Source organism: Hermetia illucens, chromosome 1 (genome assembly GCF_905115235.1).
Source record: "Hermetia illucens chromosome 1, iHerIll2.2.curated.20191125, whole genome shotgun sequence".
In the NCBI taxonomy this organism is placed as follows: Eukaryota; Metazoa; Arthropoda; class Insecta; order Diptera; family Stratiomyidae; genus Hermetia; species Hermetia illucens.
In genome coordinates, this window is record NC_051849.1 from 184421379 (window position 1) to 184445903 (window position 24525).

The following is a 24525-nucleotide window of genomic DNA, read 5'->3' on the forward strand; positions in this document are numbered from 1 at the left end:
TTACATACAAAATGTTTCTTGGACCCAGCTTCCTTATTACAGAATGAACATGTATTATCTTGTAATATTTTATTTTGAACATACATATGTCTAGTTAGTAGGTTAAAGTCAGTCTGAATAAGGTTTTCCTTCTTGGCAGTGTGTTTGTTTGGCTCTGACAAGAAAAGTTTGGTGTATCTAATGACATTTACTCTCTGCCACTTGTTCTTATGGAGAGACGGTTACTGAGCGATCCCCGCATGGGAGAAATTGAACCCTTTTTTGAAACGGTATTTGAAACTTCACCCTCTTCTATGTCACAGGGACTAGGTACCCTGAGTAGTTTCACCATATTGAATGTGCTTACGTCTATATAAAACCCAAACATGCATTGCTGAATGATTTTTGGCAGGTTAAAGGGACTGCTTAAAGCACTCAAGGCTGCTTGACTGTTGCTGCCGATTGCGATGCGCCTACTTTCCGATGGCTCGTTAACCGCCCGGTCACTCTTAGGATCGCATATAATAAACTTCAACTTGAAATGCCGTTATATATGGTCCCAAAGAAAAAGGAGTCCTCTCGCTTTTATCTGAGGGTTAGACTCTTACTCCAAAGCCTTGCTTTGTTTTTGAGCTATCAGTAGAGAAGACTTCAGTATACCTTGTCACCCATTATTCTGATATTTCCTAGTTATCTCTGTGCTTCAGTGTAACTTTATATTTACTACCAAACGAGAATCAAAAGACATTAAAAGTTCTTCCATAATCTCTTCCAATGTTTCTTCCCCCTGATGTCCCCTGTTTCCCCATAAACCTAAACAAATTAAAATGCTCACATTGCAGGGCTTTAAGGATTGCAAATTGAATAGTACATCTACAGCTCCGCCGAAACATACAGCGTTTTGCATGTGAGGCTAGCTTGCAGTGAAGTTGGCTTCTCTGGTAAATCAACAAAGGATATTATGGACTTAATGGAAGCAACGTGTAGCTGCAGTAATCCATGATGTCTGAATCCTTATGTCGAGGCAAAGTTCCGCTTTGATACCCCATAAGCTGTGGGTGTTCGTTTCATCTTTGCCTCTACATGTTTGTTCCAAAGAAGTTTCTTATCTGGAATAACTTTGAGATGTTTCACTTCTCTGGAAAGTTGAAAGGTTTTTTCTATCATGTTTGGAATGCGAATATTTTTCAGTTTCCTCTTTTTTGTAAAGTTATCTGTATGGCAGCTCTACTTGAAGCATCAACTGTCAATCAAAGCAACGACGCAATGTATATTTCTAACCATTGTTCCGAAATTTCGACCAATAGCCATTGCAATCTCTGCTTTAGGATAGCATAGATTCTAGTAACCAAAGTATCATCGGCACTATCACAAAATTCTTGGAAGAGCAAAGTGAAAAGTTCCTTCAATATCTACGAACACCCTCATCACGCCTTTCAGAGTTGTGCCTTCCATTTTTGAAACCCAGGAATTGGAAACAGATTTTCCAAGGTGAAAATATGTTGGTTTCTATTTAGCCGGTACGACCTTAGGAGCTTCTTTCGAATGTGACGCGACATTTCAACGAGAATGATGTTAAGCAGTGAAGTGAATAGTCATCCTTTACAAGACTACTTTAACCTTCTGCCAAGAAAAATATTTCCTAGAAATCGGTATAGATGTTCTATACTCTCCTTTAATATTTCTGGATGAATGTAATCCATGCCAGGTGCAGGGTAATAGAGCGGCTCTTACTTTTTCACTGTTAACCACAGCATTCACTTCCAAGTTAAAGCATTTTTAGAATCCGTTAATCGCCTCCTGTTCGATTCTATTCCCCAGATGATGTACTTCAAAGAGAATCTGACTCAACTCTACGAGTTTTTGAAAGTTCTATTCGCTTTTCTAAGAGAGTCTAGCTTGGCCGACTCATCCGTTTCAGGGTCCAGCACAGCCATGAAGTACTTTTTCTGTCTCCTAGCCTCTGAGAGTATGTTGTAAGAGTGGCTCGCTTTAAGCTTCTTGCAAGCCTCCTATATTCATGTTGGGGATTAACATAGATTAACCAGTCTTCATACTTATTGTTTTTGCAAGCGCGCCAGCCTTCTGGTTGATTTTCCGAATTTTGTAGTTGTAGTTCTCTGATTCCGCCAGGGAACTGTTTTAAGGCATTGATCTTGGGTAACAGAACAAGGCTCTTCAAAGCACTCTCAAGGGGTTCATTTAGAGTTTTCAATTGAGCTCACACTCTGTGTTCGTAGCCATGAGACCAACTTAAGTGATGAAATCGAATAACTTCTCTACTCTAGGATGTTGAGCGTTTGCATCTTGACACTATTAAGAATTCAAGAACACTTGATTCTGGGTATATTACCAGATCTCTCAGTTCTTGCTTAGGCAGAAGATACAGGGAATTATAGGTAAGGTATACAAAGACGTCTCAGACATTCATTTTCTTACCATTAACCTGGTACTGTAAGATAACCGTAACTAGGTCCTGGGCACAGAGTTGTGTCAGTATGATTCATCATCATCAACGGCACAACAACCGCTATCCGGTCTAGACCTGCCTTAATAATATAACAACAAGACATTCCAATTTTTCGCTGAGGTCCACCAATTCGATATCTCTAAAAGCTGTCTGGCCTCCTGGCCTACGCCATCGTTCCATCTCAGGCGGGGTCTGCTTCGTCTTCTTTTTCTACCATACATATTGTCCTTATAGACTTTCCGGGCTGGATCATCCTCATCCATACGGATTAAATGACCCACTCACGGCAACCTATTGTGCCGGATTTTATCCACAACCGGACGGTCATGGTATTGCTAATAGATTTCGTTGTTATATATTCTACGGAATCGTCCATCCTCATGTAGGGGGCCAAAAATTCTTCGGAGGATTGTTCTCTCGAACGCGGCCAAGAGTTTGCAATTTTTCATGCTAAGAACCCAAGTCTCCGAGGAATACGTAAGGACTGGCAAGATCATTGTCTTGTACAGTAAGAGCTTTGACCCTATGGTGAGACGTTTCTAGCGGAACAATTTCTGTGAGCTGAGATAGGCTCTGTTGGCTGCCAACTACCATGCGCCAATTTTATCCTCATAGCTGTTATTGTTTGTGATTTTTGACCTTAGATAGGAGAAACTATCAATGCTCTCCTATATTTATTCTTCCTGTTTGACCAGTGCGGTTTGATGTTGTTGGTTAGTTGGTTTTTGGTGATGTTGCCACTATATATTTTGCCTTGCCTTCATTGATGTGCAGCCCAAAATCTCGCGCCGCCTGCTCGATCTGCATAGAGGCAGTTTGTGCGTCTCAGGTCGTTTTTCTCATGATATCGATATCGTCAGCATAGGCTAGTAGTTGGGTGGACATGAAAGAGGATCGTGACACTCCCATTTAACTCAGCATCACGGATCACGCTTTCCAGGACCAGGTTACAGAAAGAGGACACATGATAGGGTATCTCCTTGTCTTAGACCGTTGTTGATGTTGAATGGTCTTGAGAGTGATCCTACTGCTTTTATCTGGCCTCGCACATTGGTCAGGGTCAGCCTGGTCAGTCTTAGAAATTTTATCGGGATACCGAATTCTCTCATGGCCGTGGACAACTTTACCTTCGTTATGCTATCATGGGCGGCCTTAAAGTCGATGTATGTATGTCTGATTGCTTGAATCAAATTTAATCAAATCAGAGCAGAGGCTCTCGGGTTCTTGATTTTTTATTGAAGGAGATAATAACTCCTTTCTCTAATCCAATATGAAGGGCTTTATTGAACCGAATAAGAGGCTTTTACTTTAGTATGCTAGAAAATAATTGAATAAAGCTTTATGTTTTTTGATAAAAGCACAGTCTTACATGTGATGAAAGACCGTCGCTGACCGAAGAGTCTATTTCACCATTCTCAAAAAACTTCAACATCTTTTGCAGTGCTCCTCTCTGTCCAGGTTGACGGGGTCTTGTCCGCGTGAATCCGTTTTCAAATATCGGTATCAGACTAGTTGCGACCACATCACCAGCTTTTGTTTCTTCTGCTTTCCCCGCTAGAGATGAAGATGGTTCTGACAGGCTAAATTTAGTTTTAGCCTCCCCGCCTTTAGTGGCTTAAATTTCGTTCTGACGTCCCTTCCTCTTCCGTTTTCTGGAAGATTTAGGCAGTAATTCGGCAGAAAGACTGGCCGTAGTCAGGTTTTTAGTTTTTTCCATTTTTGGGTTTGTGTACTCTCTCTTCTGCCTGACTGGGCCGTAGGCACAAATACAGGCATATCATTGAGTTAGAATCTGCCTGTTTCTCTAGGGGACATGAATTTGGTGCTCCCCAAAAATTCATACTTCCGTCATGACCATCTGATTCGAAACCCGCGACTTCTTACCACCTAGAGGCTACAAATCCTTAGCTTTATCTATTTGGACACACTTAGCATAATAGTGAACTACCGCAGGCTACAGTTTGGAATTAATCAATTAAATAACATCGCCTTTTATCAGAGAATCATCGAATCATACGTGGAAAAACGTGTGGGTACTACATATGGCCCACCTGGGCAACGGAAAATGACAATATTTGTGGACGATATAAACATGCCTATTATTAACGAATGGGGTGATCAAATTACAAATGAAATTGTAAGACAAATGATCGAACAAGGAGGATTTTATTCATTGGATAAACCAGGTAAAGTCTTAATTTCTTAGTGGATCTTACAAAGCATGCATGTATTCCAAATCGTATTCTAGGTGATTTTCTATACATCAATGATATTCAACTACTTGCCGCCATGATCCATCCTGGTGGTGGACGAAACGATATCCCCAATAGATTGAAAAGACACTTCTGCATTTTCAATGCCACCCTGCCCAGCAACAATTCTATGGATCAAATATTCCGTAAAATTGGCGAAGGATATTTTTGTGCAGAACGATTTCCACAGAACATTGTTGAGTTTGTTCCTTTGTTGATTCCACTAACGAGAATATTCTGGCAGAATGTGAAGGTTTGGTGGCTAATTCAATCAGTGGAAGCATATTCCCAAAATGCTATTAATTTTAGGCAAAGATGCTTCCCACCCCTGCAAAGTTCCATTATGTATTCAATTTGCGAGATTTATCTAGGATTTGGGAGGGAATAATATATATTCAACAGCCAGAGTGTACCTCAGTGAAAACTTTAATAAAGGTATTCAAATCAATTCGAAAAAAAATCGGATTCTGGTTATCTGGTATATTTACAGCTCTGGCGCCATGAGTGCACCCGAGTCATTGCTGACCGATTCACCACATTTGCGGATAAAGAATGGTTCTTCGATAAAATGGAAAAGGATTGCAAAGCTCTATTGGGAGATTATTTCTCGGACTATGACGCTTCTGAAACATATTTCGTTGATTTCTTAAGAGACCCACCGGAAGCAACAGAAAACGATGAGGAAGAAATATCCTTGGAGCCACCCAAAATTTATGAGGAAATACCGAGGTGCTTTTCCATTTCTCTACGTATCTATCTACTCTTGTTTGACATATCTGATCTCTTTCTAGTTTTGAAGCAACATTGAAGAAAGTTCACTTCTATATGGGACAATTCAATGAATACGTTCGAGGATACCATTTAGATTTGGTGTTCTTCCATGATGCGCTAATGCATTTGATGATAATATCCCGGATTGTGAGAACATCAAGGTTGGTTACGAATAAAATACAGTCAATTTGAAGTGAATAAAAATTATGCAAACTTAATTTAATCCTTTTACTTTCTGATTTTCAGAGGCAATGCTCTCTTGGTTGGAGTTGGTGGTTCTGGTAAACAAAGTTTAACCCGACTTGCTTCCTTTATCGCTGGTTATAAGTTCTACCAAATAACCTTGACACGAGCGTACAATGCCCAAAATTTAGTAGAAGACTTCAAGTACCTTTATAGAACAGCTGGATTTGAGAACCATGGTATTACGTTCATTTTCACCGATAACGAAATAAAGGAGGAGTCATTCCTAGAGTACTTAAACAATGTTCTCAGCTCAGGTGAAATCGCAAATCTGTTTGCTAAAGATGAGATGGGTAAATTTAGTTTGTATTGAATATGTTTCAAAGTCTTTAACGTTTGCTAATGATTTAGACGAAATTTTGAGCGATATCATACCACAAATGAAAAAAGCTCAACCGAAACGTCCTCCTACCATCGATAATCTCTACGACTTCTTTATATCACGAGCTAGAAACAACTTGCACATAGCATTATGCTTCTCTCCGGTGAGATATCTTAAATTGGTGCTAATTTTCAAAGGAATTCGTCAAACTTTCATTTTTAGATTGGAGAAAAATTCCGATTGCGTGCCTTGAAATTCCCAGGTCTAATTTCTGGCTGTACAATCGATTGGTTCCAAAAGTGGCCTGAGGATGCACGAGTAGCCGTTTCAAACTTCTATCTGGAGTCATTCGAAATTGTCTGCAGTAACGAGGTGAAAACTGAAGTAATAAACATTATGAGTTACATTCATGCTTATGTGGAAGAAATCTGCGCTGAGTATTACGATCGATTCCGACGGCAGACCTACGTTACACCCAAATCATTAATTTCGTTTTTGGAGTGCTATAAAAGGGTATATCAAGAAAAAAGAGAAAATATCCTTGAAATGGCTCAGAGAATGACAAACGGTTTGAAAAAATTGGAAGAAGCTGCAGAATCGGTGAAGGTGTTAGAAGTGGATTTGATAGCAAAGGTATGATCACAATTTTGATAGCACTATGCTTTATATTTTATAATTGTTCATTCCACAGAATAAGGACATTATTGTTGCAACCGAGGCCGCCGAAGAAGTATTGAAGGAAGTATCAAAATCTACTGCTGCTGCAGAAGAAGTTAAGGAACAAGTGCTGATTATAAAAGGTCGGGCCGAAGAGCTGGTAGAACAAATATCCGCAGATAAGGCCGTAGCTGAAGGAAAACTTGAAAAGGCTAAACCAGCATTAGAAGAGGCCGAAGAAGCGTTAAGAGTAAGTGGATTACATTTTTATCAATATAGTATAATAGTTAATAGTTAAAGAGAGGAAACTGCAAATTTTTCAATTCGACATTCCTTAAAGCTTTCTGGCGTTCTGACCTACGCTATCGCTTCATCTCAAGCAGAGTCTGCTTCGTCTTCTTTTAATTTTTCTACCATAGATATTGCCCTTATAGACTTTTCGGGCTGGATCATCCTCAACCATACGGATAAAGTGACCCGCCCACCGCAACCTGTTGAGCCGGATTTAATTCACAACCAAACGGTCGTGGTATCGCCCATAGATTTCGTCGTTATGTAAGCTACGGAATCGTCCATCCTCATGTAGGGGGCCAAAAATTCTACGGATAATTCTTCTCTCGAACGCTGCCAAGAGTTTGCAATTTTTTTGCTAAGAACCCGGATCTCCGAGGAATACATAAGGACTGGCAAGATCATTGCCTTGTGCTTTGACCCTATGGTGAGACGTTTCGAGCGAAACAGTTTTTGTAAGCTGAAATAGGCTCTGTTGGTTGACAACAACCGTGCGCGGATTTCATTGTCATAGCTGTTATCGGTTGTGATTGTGTGACCCTAGATACGGTTTCAAAGTTATAGTCTCCTATCTTTATTGTATTCATTTGCTCTTTGGTTTTTAGTACAACTGATTTCCATATTCCAACAGTTTTTTCATCGCTTGCCGAGAGAGAAAATCCGATCTGTTGCTGATTTGCCTGAAGTGCAGCCTCTTTGGTATGGGCGAAAAATTTTCTGGGCGAATGGGGCTATCCGGCTTAGCAAGATAGCGGAGAATATCTTATAGATGGTACTCAGCAACGTGATACCTCTATATTCCCTGCACTTTGTGTTATCTCCCTTTTTATGTATGAGACAGATAATGCCTCGTTGCTAATCGTCAGGCATTGATTCGCTGTCCCGCACCTGAGCATTAGATGATGAACCACTTAGTGTAACTGGTCGCCCCCAAATTTAACTAATTCGGCTGTAATTCCATCGGCTCCTGGCGACTTATGATTTTTATGCCAGTTGATTGCACGGACTGTTTCTTCTATACTTGGTGGTGGCAGTATTTGTCCGTCAACTCGCCGATATTTTGGTTGTTGAGCAGTTCATCAAAATACTCAACTCATCGCTCCAATATGCCCATTTTGTCGGAAATCAGATTTGCTTCTTTGCCTTGGCAGAGATCGACATGTACAAGGCTTCTTCCTACTGACTTGTTGGTAAAATTTGCGCACCTGATGTAGTTGCTCCCTGTACTTTTCGAGTTCACAAACCTGTTAATTCTGCCAGGTTTCCTTTTTCCGTTTGTGAAGTCATTACTTCGTTCGACGCAGTTCTTGGTAGATCTTTCTCCCGTTCTTTGAGCATGCAACATTACTCGGTATGCGGCATTCTTCCGTTTTGTAGCTAGCTTACATTCATCGTCCGTCAAACCAGCCGTTCCGGCTTTTCTTGTGGCTGAGGTCAAGTATGTTTGCGGCCGTATCAACGATAATGCTCTTCAGGTGGTTGTGATCAGTTATTGATGCTTCATCCCCAGGGCATCTGTTGACCGCGGTTATTGCGGCATCCATTTCCCACTTACAGGTGCTACAGAGGACTGTGTTGTAAATGGCTTCAGTATTCACTCTCACCTGATTGTCAGAGGGAATTGTAGGTGGTGTTGTAATTCGAACGCGGAGCACCATGCCAACGAGATAGTGATCCGAGTCTATATTGGCCCCCCTATATGTTCTGACATTAATCAAGAGTGAAAGGTGGCGGCGTTCAATCAGCACGTGGTCAATTTTGTTGAAAGTGGTCCCTTCTGGAGAGGCCCATGTATGTTTGTGGACCTCTTTCCGCGCAAAACAGGTACTTCCAACAACCATTTCGTGCGATACTGCTAACTGAATAATCCGCAGTCCGTTATCATTGCTATCCCTGTGTAAGCCGACATATCGCCTGAATACGGGCTCCGTCCCAACTTGACTGTTGAAATCTCCAAGTATGAGTTTGATATCATACTTGGGACAGGCTTCGAGGGTCCGCTCAATTGCTTCGTAGAAGGTATCCTTCTTCGACTCTGCAGTCTCCTCTGAGGGGCGTGAACGTTGATGAAGCTTCCATTTCTAAATTTGCCTCGCAAACACAGAGTGCATAGCCTTTCGCTTCAAAGCCGATCACAGCAGGTTTCATTTTTTGGCTGACTAAGAAACCTGCTCCGAGCACATGGTTTACTGAATGGCCCCTATAATATATGGTGTAGCGACTCTTCTCCAGGGAAACCGGTCCCTGTTCATCGCATCTCTTGTAACGCTGTTACATCACCCCTATATTGGGACAGGGTATCGGCTAGCTGCTCAGCAGCATTCGGTCTGTAGAGGGAGCCCATGTTCCATGAGAAAATGCGCAAATCGTTATTCCGTTGTCGTTGCAGGGTTCGTCGTTTTAAATTCCAATTTGTCCGAGGCTCCTTCTGTGGCCTTGTAATTTCGGTTATCCGTGTAGGGTTGTCAGCCCTACCCAACTTCCAATCTGGAGGACCAGTTGGTACAATTTGTTCCGTTTTTAGGCGCGCAGTTTTTCGTTAAGAAAGAACTCTCAGTGATCACCGCGTGGAGGTGGCGATAGGATTTGGTAGAACTGTTGATGTTGGTTCAGCAGGCATTTTCCAGGTTTTATGCTCTATCGGGGGGTCAATCCACGTTGGGACCTATACTACATTAAGAATAGCGTTCCAATATCATCGACTTCACCCTTTAAAGTAAATGTAACAGTAACAGTGGACGGCTCCAACGATCTTCGATTGCTCTTCCAATGAATCTAACTTGGAACTTACTGGGAAGATAATTTGGAGGAAGCAGTAGCCCCAAGCATCATTGTAATATTCAAGCTTATTCAATGACTTCCATCTGCGGCTTTTGCATAACTAAGAACATCCACTAGAGCCAGAGAGTGCGCATATTCTAGGTTGAAGAAAATCTGTTCAAGGTATTTTTATCTAAGGTGTGAGGAGGGTGAACAGTTACATATGCAAGTCCGCGAACGGCTTTCGGCCAAGTCGTCTCATCACTATTAGATATCCACTCAAGGTCGATCATCACCGCCCTTCTCTAAATCTTCACGTGCTAGTTAGTACGGTTGAGTGATCGCTACACTACAGGCTGTCTTCCTGGAGATACAGGAAATATTCAACAAAGTTAGTAGCAAAACTATCAAGAAGACTTTAACCAGAATAAGATTTCTTACGCATTAGATAGTATCCATGTCCTGATCGGTATATGCCCTCAATACACTCCCGTACCTTCTCCCCTGGCCCAACATATTAAATACGCTGTAGCGTACATTGCTGTCAAACTACGTGAATTTGGATATTGGACAGCGAAACCCTACGGGAATAGTGTATTCCAACCGATGACACTGACAATATTGGAAGCTGTTGATAGCTGGAGCATGATCCGAGACGTAAACTTAACATAGTCATTCTGACCGATACCCAGGCTCCCATTAAGGCTTTGTACTCAGTGGCGAGACATTCCGAACAGACTAGACTGTACATTCAAAGTCACTCTCCACTAGACTTCTGGTCATAGAAACATAAAGGGAAAAGGATGGAGCGGTAAGGCGAAGTTCTGCTCTTGACCATCTTCGGCGGGTGCAGTCGCTCGGGACTATGAAGATGAAATCCACTCCACTACTTAGCAATCACAGATGACTTGGCTCGCCCGTAAGAGGATCTGATCGCGAGAGCTTTTAGGCTAGATGCCTGCAAATGTGTTCAGGATTATGGCGGTTTACACGGGGCACATATGATCCCTGATGGTTTTAAAAAATGGCAAGGACAATGGGAAATTTATGTTTTTTTAAAGGCAAAATTAAATTTAAACAAAAAATAAAGACAAAAAAATCAAAAGCTGCCCTTTCCGTAGATATTCTTCAGTCTATTAAGTAATTCAACGCCGACTCGATATCCAGTGGTTACATAGTAGCAAAGAGAGAACAGTGGGGGGAACCAGCCTCAATTTGATTTTGAATTAGTTACATTTTCAATTTCTGTACAAAATACTGAATGCGGATTTAAGGCTATTGATACATCATCAAGTTCGATGCCGTCGTGATTGTCAAGGTTGTTGTTTAACTTATTATCTTTAAAAAAATTTCAAATTCCCAACGTTTCATAAGACTTGACTTCCTTTAACACAGTAAAGTTAGTTATCGTTCCGATGCTTGTAGTTCTTCTAAATAAAAATAAAACTAGGTAGCTTGCTCCTACTACAATATATTTTAATAGTTAGTAAATACGTATTTCGAAAGCTACTTACTTTCTTCCTCAGTACTTAAGCTTTTAGCTTAAGTACTGAGGAAGAAAGTAAGTAGCTTTCGAAATACGTATTTACTAACTATTAAAATATATTGTAGTAGGAGCAAGCTACCTAGTTTTATTTTTAATTACAGTAAAGTTCTTTTTAGAGATATGATGACCTTCGTCCAAGATTTCATTTTCATTTCCTTGGCGGTTGTCTATACCTTCCTCAGGTGCTATTTGAACCTCCTTTGCTAAGTAGGACATATCCCACTCTTTCCCAGAGATCTTTCTTGTCCGCCTCTGTCGAAAGTTGTCTCGAAAACTAGGGAGTCGAGCGAAGATCGAAACTCCGCCCACTGCTCCATAAGTGTGTTAATCTGGTCGGTACAGTAGGATCCAGAGCAGAAACCTATTCATGAAAGTGTTTCGTGATGCATTCTAGAATGATTTGAGCTAGCATGTACGTGAAACAGGGGCACGCAAATACTCCATTTCTTTCCTTATCTTTTCTTCACTCACTGAGAAGGATCTCAGATTTCCAGGATTTACGAATTAGTGGAAATTGCAATTCCGCAAAGATTGCAGGAGCTGCAGAGAATTTCGCTCCTCCTTGGAGGAGCACTCAAATTATTCAGAAGAGGTGGGACTTCACCAGATGCCACACGATAAAGAATTGTGATTAAGTGGTCCTTCCTTCTTCTCAGTTGATCATCATCGTGGATGAGACCTCTACCTTTAAGGTCCCTCATAAGATCATCAAAAGGCTTACCTGTAAGTTTTGTCGTAAAGCGTTATATAATTGCAGAATCGGTGCTATTTGTGGCAGTTTTTGCTTCCCTTTCTTAGCAATGGTAAAATTCCGTTGGTCGTAAACGTATTCTACAGAGTAACCAAGTTTCAGCAAATCGCACTCACCCCTGCTCGCAGCCATCAACAGAGCTCTCAGCTCCTTTCGTTCATTAATCAGCCCCCACGTTTCCCCAATCAGCTACACCAGAGATAAGGACACTTTTGATGACGGTCCAGTGCTCATTAATATTCTAGGTGGGTTGTTTATAATATGGGTCGCTTCCACAGCAAGACAGATTTGGGGTGACGACGCCCTCTTTCCTAACAAGCAAACTCAGCAGCGACATACAAGCGGAGGTAAGCGACCATGCGATATTGTTCGAACCCAGTGTCAGCACCTCTTTTGTTACGCACATTAAAAAGACCAATGCTCCAAAATCCAATGCTAATCGTGATATGGTCAATCTGATTAGATGTTCGTTGCTGGTTAATTGAAACGCTACTGAGCCTGTGGCAGGACCTGTGCTCGAACCTTGTGTCGCCGATGATAAAGTGATGAAAGTTGTAAATCATGGCATTCAGATCACTCACCAAGATCACAATTTCACTTCTAGGAAGCGTCTCTCGAACTATGTGGAATGGTAATAAAAAGCGACCTTCTTTTTTATATCGGAATTCTCCGTTAGTGCGTACCACTCTACAATTGTGATGCTGCTTAACCGGGGCCGAAATTTTGGAATCAGCATCTTGTCAGAAACCGGGTCAGGAGAGCGCGTTTTGCGGTAGCTGTTAGCAACTGTCCGACGTTGGAGTTGCGTCTCCTACCACTAGGTTTTCCAGTGTATAAAAGTACACTGCTACAGGAGGGAGAGGAATACTCCCCAGAGTCCCACCATCTTATTTCGTTGTGCCCCAGAATGCCCAGCTTACATCATTGGAATTTTCTCTCGAGTTATAGAAAACGAAAATTCTGGAGCCTTCGATACTGTTACTGTACTTGCACTTTCTAGAAATTACTAATAGATCTCTTTCGATAGCCAAAGATCATAGCCGTGAGGATCATAGTCGGTCCTTATTCGAAGTGTAATTGACGTTTCGGTAGCAAAAAAAAATTCGAAATTTTCAGCTTGCTAGCCCACAAATTTCTATTCCTTAAGCCGGTTTTTACGACAAGCAGGGAATACTTTGAGTGTATTCTTAAAGCCAGGCTCAATGGGATAGATATAAAAGGTTCAATATATATGTATTTTCAGGGCCGTAGAGAGAAAATCTGGGCCCGGTGAAAAAAGGATGCGGCAAATAGGGCCCAGGGGTGAAAATTATATGGGTCCTGGAGGAAGAATTATGCGGACCTGCCTATTATCTTCTTTTTTATTGAAATTTATATTCCGGGCCCTCGAGAAAACTCTGGTCCCGGAAGGGACCCCACCTTTCCACCACCCTTTCGTCAGGCCTGTGGATTTTATACTTAAACACTTCACAAATTTATTTCAAACTGTTATCTCTTTCCAGACAGTTAAAGCTTCTGATATTGCTACTGTACGAAAATTGGGGAAACCGCCGTATCTAATTACCCTTATTATGGACGCCGTGTTGATTCTTTTTGGTAAAAGATTAGAATATGTAAAACCTGATCCCGAAAAGGTTTTCCTTGTACCATCGTGGGCTGAATCTCTTAAAGTTATGTCTGATACCAGATTTTTGGCAAAAATCGTTGCATACCCCAAAGATACAATTAACGCTGAAATGATAGACCTGTTGGTACCGTATTTTAGTTACAGGTGAGTAAACGTGAATTGGTAGTTGTTAATTACTTCTATGTGTTAACCTATTTTTTCAATTCTACTAGTTTATACACTTTCGAAGCTGCAAAAGTAGCTTGCGGAAACGTTGCTGGTCTGCTATCTTGGACAATCGCTATGTCGAAATACTATGCGGTAAATAAAGAGGTATTGCCGCTCAAAGCAAACTTAGCCATTCAGGAAGCTAAATATAATAAGGCCACCGCTGAATTAGAGGAAGCCAGTCAAATGTTGCAGGAAAAGGAAAACGAATTGAATGTCGTCCGAGCATTATTTGATGAAGCGATGGGAAAGAAAGCCTTGGTATTGGAAGACGCCAGGAAATGCCAAGAAAAAATGGACGCAGCGGCGGCGCTTATTTCTGGACTTGCAGGTGAACGAATACGATGGACAGAACAATTGGCTCAATTCAAAAATGAGACTGATAGACTCGTGGGAGATGTTATTTACCTGACTGGGTTCTTGTCTTATACGGGACCTTTCAACCAAGAATTCAGAGCCAAATTACAGAATGCTTGGTTCACTGAAATATTGGCAAGGAAGATCCCAATGTCATCAAATATAAACACCATAGAAAGCTTGACTGATAGTTCCACTATCGGTGAATGGAACCTCCAGGGCTTACCGAGTGATGAGTTGTCCATACAAAATGGTATAATCGCGACGAAAGCAGATCGTTATCCGTTGCTGATTGATCCACAATCTCAAGGGAAAGCATGGATCAAGAATAAGGAGAAGCAATTTAATCTTATTGTTACTTCGTTGAATCATAGATATTTCAGAAATCACATCGAAGACGCCGTATCTATGGGTCTACCGATTATTATTGAGGATGTAGGAGAACAGCTTGATCCTAGTTTGGACAATGTTTTCGAAAAAAATCTCATCAAAATAGGAACCACATTCAAAGTCAAGATTGGAGATAAGGAAGTCGATTTTAACAATGATTTCCGAATGTACGTTACCACGAAACTTCCAAATCCTGCATACACACCAGAAATATTTGCACGAACATCAATCATAGATTTCACTGTAACCATGAAAGGTTTAGAAGATCAGTTGCTAGGATTGGTCATCATAAAAGAGAAACAAGAACTAGAAGAAGATCGGACGAAACTCATACAAAACGTTACCAGAAACATGAAGAATATGAAAGAATTGGAGGCGAATCTTTTACATAAGTTATCTACCACTCAGGGAAGTCTTCTAGATGATGTGACTGTAATTGAAGTTTTAAACACAAGCAAAAATACAGCGATGCAAGTGAAAGAAGAACTTGAAATCGCTAAAGTAACAGAAGCGAAAATTAATGCAGCCCGAGAGGAGTTCCGACCTGTTGCCACTCGTGGTAGTGTCCTCTATTTTCTGGTGTGCACAATGGCAATGGTCAACGTAATGTACCAGACTTCCTTAGTTCAGTTCCTTGAACGTTTTGATTTGTCTATGACCAATTCCAAGAAGACGCATGTAACCCAACAAAGGATCAAGCGGATAATCGAGTATTTGACCTTCGATATTTATGCCTACAAGTCAAGGGGCTTGTACGAAATGCATAAATATTTATTCGTTATGATGATGGCTTTCAATATCGACATGCAGGTTGGCAATGTATCCTATGATGAATTTCAGAATTTTATTAAGGGTGGAGCCGCTCTAGACATCAAAGAATGTCCACCGAAACCATTCAACTGGATTACAGACATAACATGGTTGAATTTGGTTGCACTGACTAAATTACGGCAGTTTTCCAAAATTTTAGAGCAGATTGGTGAAAACGAACGACCATGGCGTAATTGGTATCACAAGGAAAATCCTGAAAACGAGACTATTCCTGATGGCTACAATTCTTTGGATCCTTTCAGAAAATTACTCCTTATAAGAGCCTGGTGTCCAGATAGGACTTTATCCCAAAGTAGAAAATATTTAGCTCATTCCTTGGGAGAAAATTTCGCCGAGCCTGTTATATTGAATTACGATACAATGCTTGCTGAAAGTCGTCCTCTTACTCCGCTAATTTGTTTCCTTTCCATGGGATCAGATCCAACTCCAAATATTGAAGCACTGGCTAAAAAGAATGAGTTGACGTGCCAAGCAATGTCGATGGGTCAGGGTCAAGAAATACATGCTAGAAAACTAATGTCCGAATGTCTAGAGAATGGAGGTTGGGTGCTATTGCAAAACTGCCATTTAGGGTTAGAGTATATGAACGAATTAACCGTACAGCTATTGGAGCTGGAGAAAGCCGGAACCGGATACCATGAAAATTTCCGTGTATGGATGACCACAGAAGTTCATAACTCATTCCCTATTACACTCCTACAATTATCCATCAAATTCACAAACGAACCACCATCAGGCATTCGTGCTGGGCTGAAGCGGACTTATGGAAATTTGTCTCAAGATTTTCTGGATTACAGTGAAAATCCGTGGTATCATCCTTTAGTATTTGGTGTTTCCTATTTGCATACTGTGGTTCAGGAACGAAGAAAGTTTGGACCCCTTGGATGGAATATTCCTTACGAATTCAACTCTGCTGATTGGCTTGCAAGTTGTATGTTTATGCAGAATCACTTGGATGATATTGATCCGAAAAAGGGAATAAGCTGGAGTACGGTTCGGTATATGTTAGGTGAAGTTCAATATGGAGGAAGAGTTACAGATGATTATGATAAACGTTTGTTGAACACTTTCGCTAAAGAATGGTTTTCTGAAAGGCTGTTTGATGATAAATTTGCATTTTTCGATGGCTATCCCATTTTGAAATTCAAATTGCAAGAAGATTATTTACAGGCGATCGAATTATTCCCTGCGGTAGATCCTCCACAAGCTTATGGTCTGCACCCTAACGCAGATATCACATATCAAACAAATACGACAAAGTCTATTCTAGATACGATTATTGCCGTTCAGCCGAAAGGTGTGTTGATAACTATTTTATAAAAATCTTGTTTATTTACTGATGATTTATCTGTACTTCGCCAGAATCATCCGTTGGTGGTGGAGAAACGCGGGAAGCAGTTGTTGCTAGATTAGTAAAAGATATGCTTGACAAGGTTCCACCAGCATACGATCCTTTTGCAGTGAAAGCTAGACTGCAGATGATGGGTCCTTTGCGTTCAATGTGTATCTTCCTCCGGCAGGAAATCGACAGAATTCAAAAGGTGCTAATTGAAGTTTTCTTTTTAAAAATACCCTTTCACGCCTTTTTTTGCAGATTATTGTGCTTGTAAGGTCAACCTTTAAAGATCTCTTACTGGCAATTGAAGGAACGATTATAATGAGTGAACAATTACGAGATGCTTTGGATTGTATTTTTGACGCAAAAGTGCCAACCATTTGGCTTCGTGGCAGTTGGACATCATCCACTTTGGGATTCTGGTTTTCCGAGCTATTGGAAAGAAATCATCAATTCTATAACTGGTGCTTTGTGGTGAGTATGAACATTTGAAATCACGCAACAAAAATTATACTGGAGATCCACGATGCATGGCGTGGTAGAGGAAAAAGGAGTGGACGGCAAGCTCGTTGAAGGTGTCTAGCATATATATAATATTAGTGTCCATATCTGCAGCTACTATGCTCCTCTTAGTGCAACAATGGCACAAAATGAAGAGATACCAATCAGTCTGGTGTGTCCAACATAGACCATAATCCTAAAATTATTGCCGGTGCGTAGGCCTTGAAGTGGGAAAGTCGAGTAATGAGCAGCTCGGACTAAACCTACAACACATTGTATTGATGCTCACTTTTCTAGGCGGATAGTTAGATTCGATCGTCGGCCTCGTGTACCTCAGCACCTTGTTGGCGATAGGGATGATAATAATAGTGACAAGGGAGTTCCTAGGAGAACTATAATGTTCCTTTAATGCTTATAGTATACCTGTTAACTATAGCATGCCGATCAAACCTATCATTTAAATTTAAACAATCCTGTGGTACGCTCGCATCTCCTCCATGAACATCCGGGACTGCTCTATTTCTGGTAGTGTTGCCTCAGCTGCTCTACTTTTCCACTTTTTCGATTCCACAAAAGGTTTCTAGTTCATATAATTCCTGCTACTTTTCTGGTCAGCTTATCTGCTGCCTGATGGCCTTCTAATCCAAAATGGCTTGGACCCCAGAGTATCCGGTCCAGAGTTTCACTATTCTGTGATCCGATACAGAGGACTCACCCCTATAATTCTTAACCAGCTCACAGATAAGAGTATTGAGAGAGAGTTATGTCTAGTACCTATTGCCTGGTGCTGGTCACGACTGTTGGTGTGTTCTCTACATTATATGTCTCTAGCCCATTTCTAAGAATAAATTCAAGAAGGTCCTCACATTTTCAATTGGTGTCGCTGCTTCCCCAAATATCATTATGGACGTTAACATCATAGCCGAGGAGAAGTGGTAGCGCTTTCCTCTCGCAGAACTTCACCAGTCTAACGACTAATTTTGGTGAGATCCGAGTATCGTCGCTGGGAAGTAGCCCGATGCCATGACTGCCTTCCGGGTTTCCAATGGGTTTTATAATGATGTAAGCTTCTGATTTTTTGAAAGAAGAATCCCAAATTACCTATATACTTACTCCTTGCAGACCCGAATTGGTGCCTATCGCCCTTGAGCCAGCACTACTCCAATGTTGTTCTTGAAAATTGCCCTTGCAATTACTGCAGCTGCAGCTTTGCCCGGTGAAGGTTTGCCTGGGTTATCTTAGTGCTGGCCATGAATGCTTAAAATTCTTCTCCAATGTCGAGTATAATCCTCCTCCTCCGAGTGGTATTTCCATGTGTCTCGCTGTCTGCCTTGAGCCCCAGGTCTAGATCGCCAAACTTTTTCTCCTCAATGGGCAGTAGAATCACTTCCCTGCTCGATTTTGTCCGTTCGGCCTCTATGACCTTCACAATCGTCTCGAGGATTTGGGAAGATTTTCCACTCTGAAGTATTTTTCGGCGGTTTCTTCCTGTGTACATACATGCACAGAGATGTTGCCAAATCTGTAGTTGATGAAGCAGTTACGTCAATTTCCTTCGGGGATAATCGGTTGTCTACCCCATTTGTGAGGAATTTGCCTTTGCCCACAACCGCTTGCAAAGAGCAAGTAAGGTGCTCAGATGATCCTCTGTTTCCATTGCTGCGGCTTTGGGAAGGTAGATTGTTACAATGTACACCCCTGACATATCATCTCCATCCAGGCAATTTAGGGACTGTAAAGCTACTTGAACTGCTCAAAAAGGTACGTCAGTTGTCACGAACTCTGACTCCACCACTTACACATCTGCATGACGATAAGGTCTTAGATGATGCTCTTCACGAGTAAGTGTTTACTCTGGAAATGATTTCGGCAATATGCCCGTTTACCGCATTGGCATAGCTAACGGCAGGCCTCCTAGGTTCTACCTATGTCCCTAACCTACTCAGGGTTTCTTCCCTCTTGAGTTCGGTTTTGGGGAGCACTTCCTTCTTGTAAGCTGATCCCTGCTGCTCCACTTTTCTTCTATCTGAGTCTTCTTGCTTGCTTCATTCGGTCCTAGGCCCTCCTTCGGATAACGCAGATACCATTTAGCGCCTGTGCTACAGGCGTCCGATATACTGACCTCAGATGTACTTTTGCTGGACCCTTCATTCTGATCATGGAATTTAGTTTATTGCGGTCTTCGTAGTAGGCCAATGTTGAGCTTGGCTTGTTTTCCCAACTTCGGCCCTCTTGGAAGAAGCCGTTTGGTTATCAGTATTGCTAAGACGTGCGATATGTGGTGCTGTTTATTGTTCCTTTTTTACGTTTTTAGTTTGTGTACTCATTTGGTACACGAGTAGCTTACTCATTGGGGCGACGAGATATAAATTAGGTCCGTCCAAATACAACCAGTTACCCCGACTGAAAACTATCCACCCTGGATTGGGGAGGTGTTTTTCGACTTTCCAGTCTGTAGATTCCAGTAGATCTGTAGCGTTTTGTTAACAGTATTATCTCCTCGTGCAGAGTATGACTATCACATTCCATTAACGGTCTTGGTAGACGGGAGGTTTGCTCCTGGAAACCCACATATCAACCCCAGAGAGAGATATAGGTTGACTCGCAGAGAGCTTTATTCCGCATCAGCTTACCTTGCAGTCCGCTATCTAACACGTTGGGAGATAGAGATTGTCTGGCGAGTAAGTGAATCCCATGCTTATAGTGACCACCAGGCCATCTTTCGCGACGTTGGAAACATCGGAAGCGGAAAAAATGAAGACTGAAGGTGCAAAGGAAGCGGAAACAAGAATAGTTGGTCTACTGTATTTTTTAGAAGACATTCCTAGCGACGATAGAAAGAGATCGTGACCTAGAAAAGAACGACGCTGCAAAAGATGAGTCAGTTTTCTCAGCGTGTAACTGAAGCTCTTTTTGCCTGCAAGCTTTTGTTAAAGGGCAAGGAGAAGGCGGAATGCTATGATTTTGAAGGATTATACAGAGATTATCGTCGTGGCATTAAAAAGGTCATACGGAGAAACAAACGGAATTAATATATGTTTTGAGGCACGAAGGCATGGGGCGCTGTCTATAAGGTTGTAATGAACAAGATATGTGGACAAAAATCACTCCAAGTGACGTGCCCATGGCTCCAGTTCAAAATAATTACATTAATTTTTCTGTAACAAGAAGAAAGTGGGGTTAATAACCACATTTGATTCATGATTTGTGGGAAGTCGGGGTTGAAAACCCAAAAACCACATGGTATGCCTTCTTCATATCGCTCTATTTGCCTTTTAGATACTTCGGGAAAGATGTTGGAGAAGTGGTTAAACTTTATGGAAGTGAAATCATTCATGCCTTAAAATCATGGTTACAGATGATAAAACTGGGCCTGGCGGACGAACAGATGGAAGCACTCCTTATTACCAATCGCTGGAAAATCAATACTGGCAAAATCCGGGTTGGTAATCATGAGGTCGTTTTAAAGTCGATTATTAGATACCTGGGGGTAATAATCCATGTCAAGTTGACTCTCAACTGGAACTTCGACTATGCGTGAGAGAAGACGGTGAGGCTAGTTCATCTCTATCAGGAATGATACTTAATAACGGGGAGCTAAAATATAGTCGCAGTCTGCTTATTATAAGGATAGTGATGTCCGTCCTATTATATGCGGCTTCTATTTGGGCGGGAGGATTGCACAATACTGCGAACCGGAAAAGTGTGAGTTTGGCATATCGGCCAATCACGGTGCGGGTGTGCAGCGCTCACAGAAGAACAACGGTCATATGAAAAGATAGTTGACTGGTTTTTTCATCTTTATGCGACAAATATACCCGGGAGTTTTTTTGCAATTAATCGGGTCCGAATTAGCCTTGAGAAGAAGTTCGATTCTGACATCTATGTCCTAATTTCATTATTATCTAAAACATTACTGCTTAGTTTCAACAAGTAGAAATCTTCTTCTAGAATGAACCTGCCGTATTTTGGATGTCAGGATTTTTCAATTCCCAAGGATTCTTAACAGCCATGAAGCAAGAAGTGGCGCGTGCACATAAAGGTTGGGCCCTGGATCAAGTGTCTTTACATAATTTTGTCACAAAAGCAACCGCAGAAGAATGCAAAAAGCCACCAAAAGAAGGGGTCTACGTACATGGTTTGTACTTAGATGGCGCTGGTTGGGATAAGAAAAATTCCCGGTTAATCGAAGCTACTAATAAGGTGCTTTACACATTGATGCCAGTTATTCATATTTTCGCCATTGATTCGATTGCCCCTAAAAGTCCAAAGCTTTATCAGGTATGTTAACTTTCGGTCAAGATGATCGAACCTTGTTAATGAATGTTGTTTTCAATAGAGTCCAGTGTACAAGAAAATGTCCCGAACGGATTTGAATTACATAACACCACTTTGGCTGGAAACATCAAAACCTCCAAATCATTGGGTGCTGAGAGGTGTTGCGTTATTGTGTGATATTAAGTGATGAATTGAATTTATTGTGTTGAGTTATCTATCAAGTATTTGTCTAGATTATTGTGTTAACTTATAATTTGGCTCATTAAATGAATGGAATTGATCCGCAGTTGTTTACTTGGGGAGTCTATTTGGGTAAAGTGTCTTAAGGGCACGATTTGTAAATATGTTCTTCACACTTTACAAATAATCTCTACTATTCGGGCATTCGAAATTGACTTATGGTGAATGCTAGGAAGACAAAGTTAAAACTGGCACTATGAAAACCACGTGGGGAAGCTACACAATGGGTGGAAATCCAACTAATTAAACAGCCAAAGGTGGTGTATCTTCACCTCAAACTTTCTATAGCAATTTGCTACGTCAAGGTACTGTGGGTTCCCAAGATTCTGACATCGAATGGGTAAATCCATTTTGATGTAACTTCACACACAGCAAGACTTCAGGAATTGCAGTAATCTGACTATATGACGAGACGTTACCCACTATAATTACGGAATAGAAGAATGTTCACCAGGTATCTATTGTAACAAAGATTATTTTTTCGTTAACCGATATAACAGTAAGGCTAACTTGAATTATGCTGGTTACAAGTCCATCCGCCACCGTTTTTCTACAAAGCTAGACATCTGTGGACTACTGATTAAAATGTTGGTCCAATGTTGATCGGTATTCTTTGTAACCCATTGCAACGCTTTTAAACGTTTCTCGCACTCAATCCATATCGTTGAGAATGTTCCAGCCTTTTTTTTTATGGATGGAGGTGGATATGTTAAATGTTAGAAAGACGCTGCTGCGCCAGGTTGCAGCAGTGTGTGGGATTCGCACCCACCACTAAAACCACCCCCACTCTTCCGCCCCTCCCCGCGGGACTACCGTGAAGTATTACTTCGCGGGGGAGGCTTGGGTTCGCTATACCAGCTCGTCCATGTCACGTCTCCGTCGCGCCGCCTTCCGAGCTCGATCCAACTCCAGGAGTTTTGTCTGCACTACGGCTACTGCCTCATTTACCGCCATCCAGTTTTCCTCCGACTTCAGCATCTCTTCCACCAGGTTGGAGGGCTCGATGTCCGCCCCTAAGATGCTGTTCAACCTCCTTTTCTGCTGCAGAAATCTGGGACAATGGAACATAACGTGTTCCGGGTCCTCGGGTGTACCACCGCATTCAGGACAGTTGGATTTGCCTTCCCTTTTTTCGTAGAGCCAGTGTGCCTCGCCCGCTAGAAGATCTATAGAGATCATTTCTGCGATGACACACACTGCCTCCGTCGACGCCGTCCTAAATGCGCTGCACATTCTTAGTGCAATTGGCCGCTATGCCGAACTTATCTTCTTCCGGTTGACAGCGTGGTTCAACGCTCCCGCCCAGACAGGGGCGGACCTCACCAGGATCGACCTCACCACTCCCGCGATGAGTAGCCTGCGACTATACTTCGGCCCTCCCACGTTAGGCAGCATCCTTGCAAGGGATGAGCTGGCATTTGCTGCCTTCTCTCGTGCATAATCCAAGTGTCCCTTGAAACTCAGCTTGGCATCGATTATCACCCCCAGGTATTTGACAACCGATTTTGAGACGACCTCACGATTACCAACCTGGATGGTAACCGTGTTGTTCTTCCTACGGTTGGTAATGAGGACCGCCTCCGTCTTTTCGTCCGTCAGGTCCAGCTTGGCCATTCGTAACTATGACTTGATTGTATGAATGGCTTCATTTGCATAAAGCTCCACGTCTTCGGGATGCTTTGCAATTGCAACTACCGCCAGGTCGTCCGCAAAACCAATCAGCGTTGTCTCCTCCGGCACGCGAAGGCCAAGCACTCCGTCGTACATTATTATCCACAGCAGCGGTCCCAATATAGAACCTTGAGGCACACCTGCTGTCACAATGTACTCCTTCGAGAAGTCTTTCTCGAAAAGTAACTCTCGATGAGCCGAGCCAAATAGCTAGGAACACCCAGTTTGGCCAAAACGCCCTTAATCCAGCCCCAGTTGGCTGAGTTAAAAGCATTTTTGACGTCCAGCGTCACCAGAGCACAGCATTTGCCCATGGCCATTGCATTTCGAGCCAATTCCACGACCTTTGCTGCTGCATCGACCGTAAAACGGGCTCGCCGAAACCCATATTGCCGCTCTGAAAGACCACCCGCAAGCTCGATGAACGGGAGCAGCCTGTTGTATATCACCCTCTCCAACATCTTCCCCATGGTGTCTAAGAGACAAATAGGGAGATATGAAAAGGGCACGCCGGGCGGTTTTCGGGGCTTCGGTATCAACACCAGCTTCTGCCTCTTCCACTGGGCGGGAAACACTTCTTCCGCCATGCACGATTCAAATGTGCTTGCGAACCACATTGGTCTGGCCTTGACCGCCACCTTCAGAGCTCTGTTCGAAATTCCGTCAAATCCCGGAGCCTTGCTGTCCCCAATACGTCTGCAGATTTCCCAAAGTTCCTCTTCGGTAACATCAGGGATCGAGAAGACGTCCTGCTGAGCTGCCAGTGGGGGTTCGAAAATTACATAAAGGCCACAGGAACCAGCGTCAAAAGAAAATCCATTGTGCATTAGTGCCGGTTTGAATTTGAAATTCCTGTCAATATTCACCGTAACAAAAATTGCGGGTGGTTTGTAAATAATAAATTCAAAGGAAGAAGAATAAATGAAAAATACATGATTACCCTAACTGCTTCCTAATTTAATGAGGGAGATAATAAGATGAGGGTGTAAACTATATTAGAGTGACGATGGTTAAAGGAGTACTGATTAGTGCACGGATCGTTTAA

The 24525-nt window shown here is 42.0% G+C and overlaps 1 protein-coding gene across 1 annotated transcript in view; it reads left to right on the forward strand.

Moving 5' to 3' along the window:
• LOC119646987 (dynein heavy chain 8, axonemal) overlaps positions 1-21786 on the forward strand; it is a 61113-nt gene extending 39327 nt beyond the window's left edge. The window contains exons 27-41 of the mRNA XM_038047703.1: positions 4449-4635; positions 4698-4954; positions 5011-5136; positions 5192-5430; positions 5493-5633; positions 5719-6008; positions 6067-6200; positions 6260-6670; positions 6729-6944; positions 13545-13813; positions 13882-16751; positions 16817-16995; positions 17049-17264; positions 21243-21572; positions 21631-21786. Of these exons, the coding sequence (XP_037903631.1) occupies positions 4449-4635; positions 4698-4954; positions 5011-5136; positions 5192-5430; positions 5493-5633; positions 5719-6008; positions 6067-6200; positions 6260-6670; positions 6729-6944; positions 13545-13813; positions 13882-16751; positions 16817-16995; positions 17049-17264; positions 21243-21572; positions 21631-21756 (5991 nt within the window). The 3' untranslated portion in view covers positions 21757-21786. The remainder of the gene's footprint in view (positions 1-4448; positions 4636-4697; positions 4955-5010; positions 5137-5191; positions 5431-5492; positions 5634-5718; positions 6009-6066; positions 6201-6259; positions 6671-6728; positions 6945-13544; positions 13814-13881; positions 16752-16816; positions 16996-17048; positions 17265-21242; positions 21573-21630) is intronic.
• The last annotated feature ends 2739 nt before the right edge of the window (positions 21787-24525 follow it).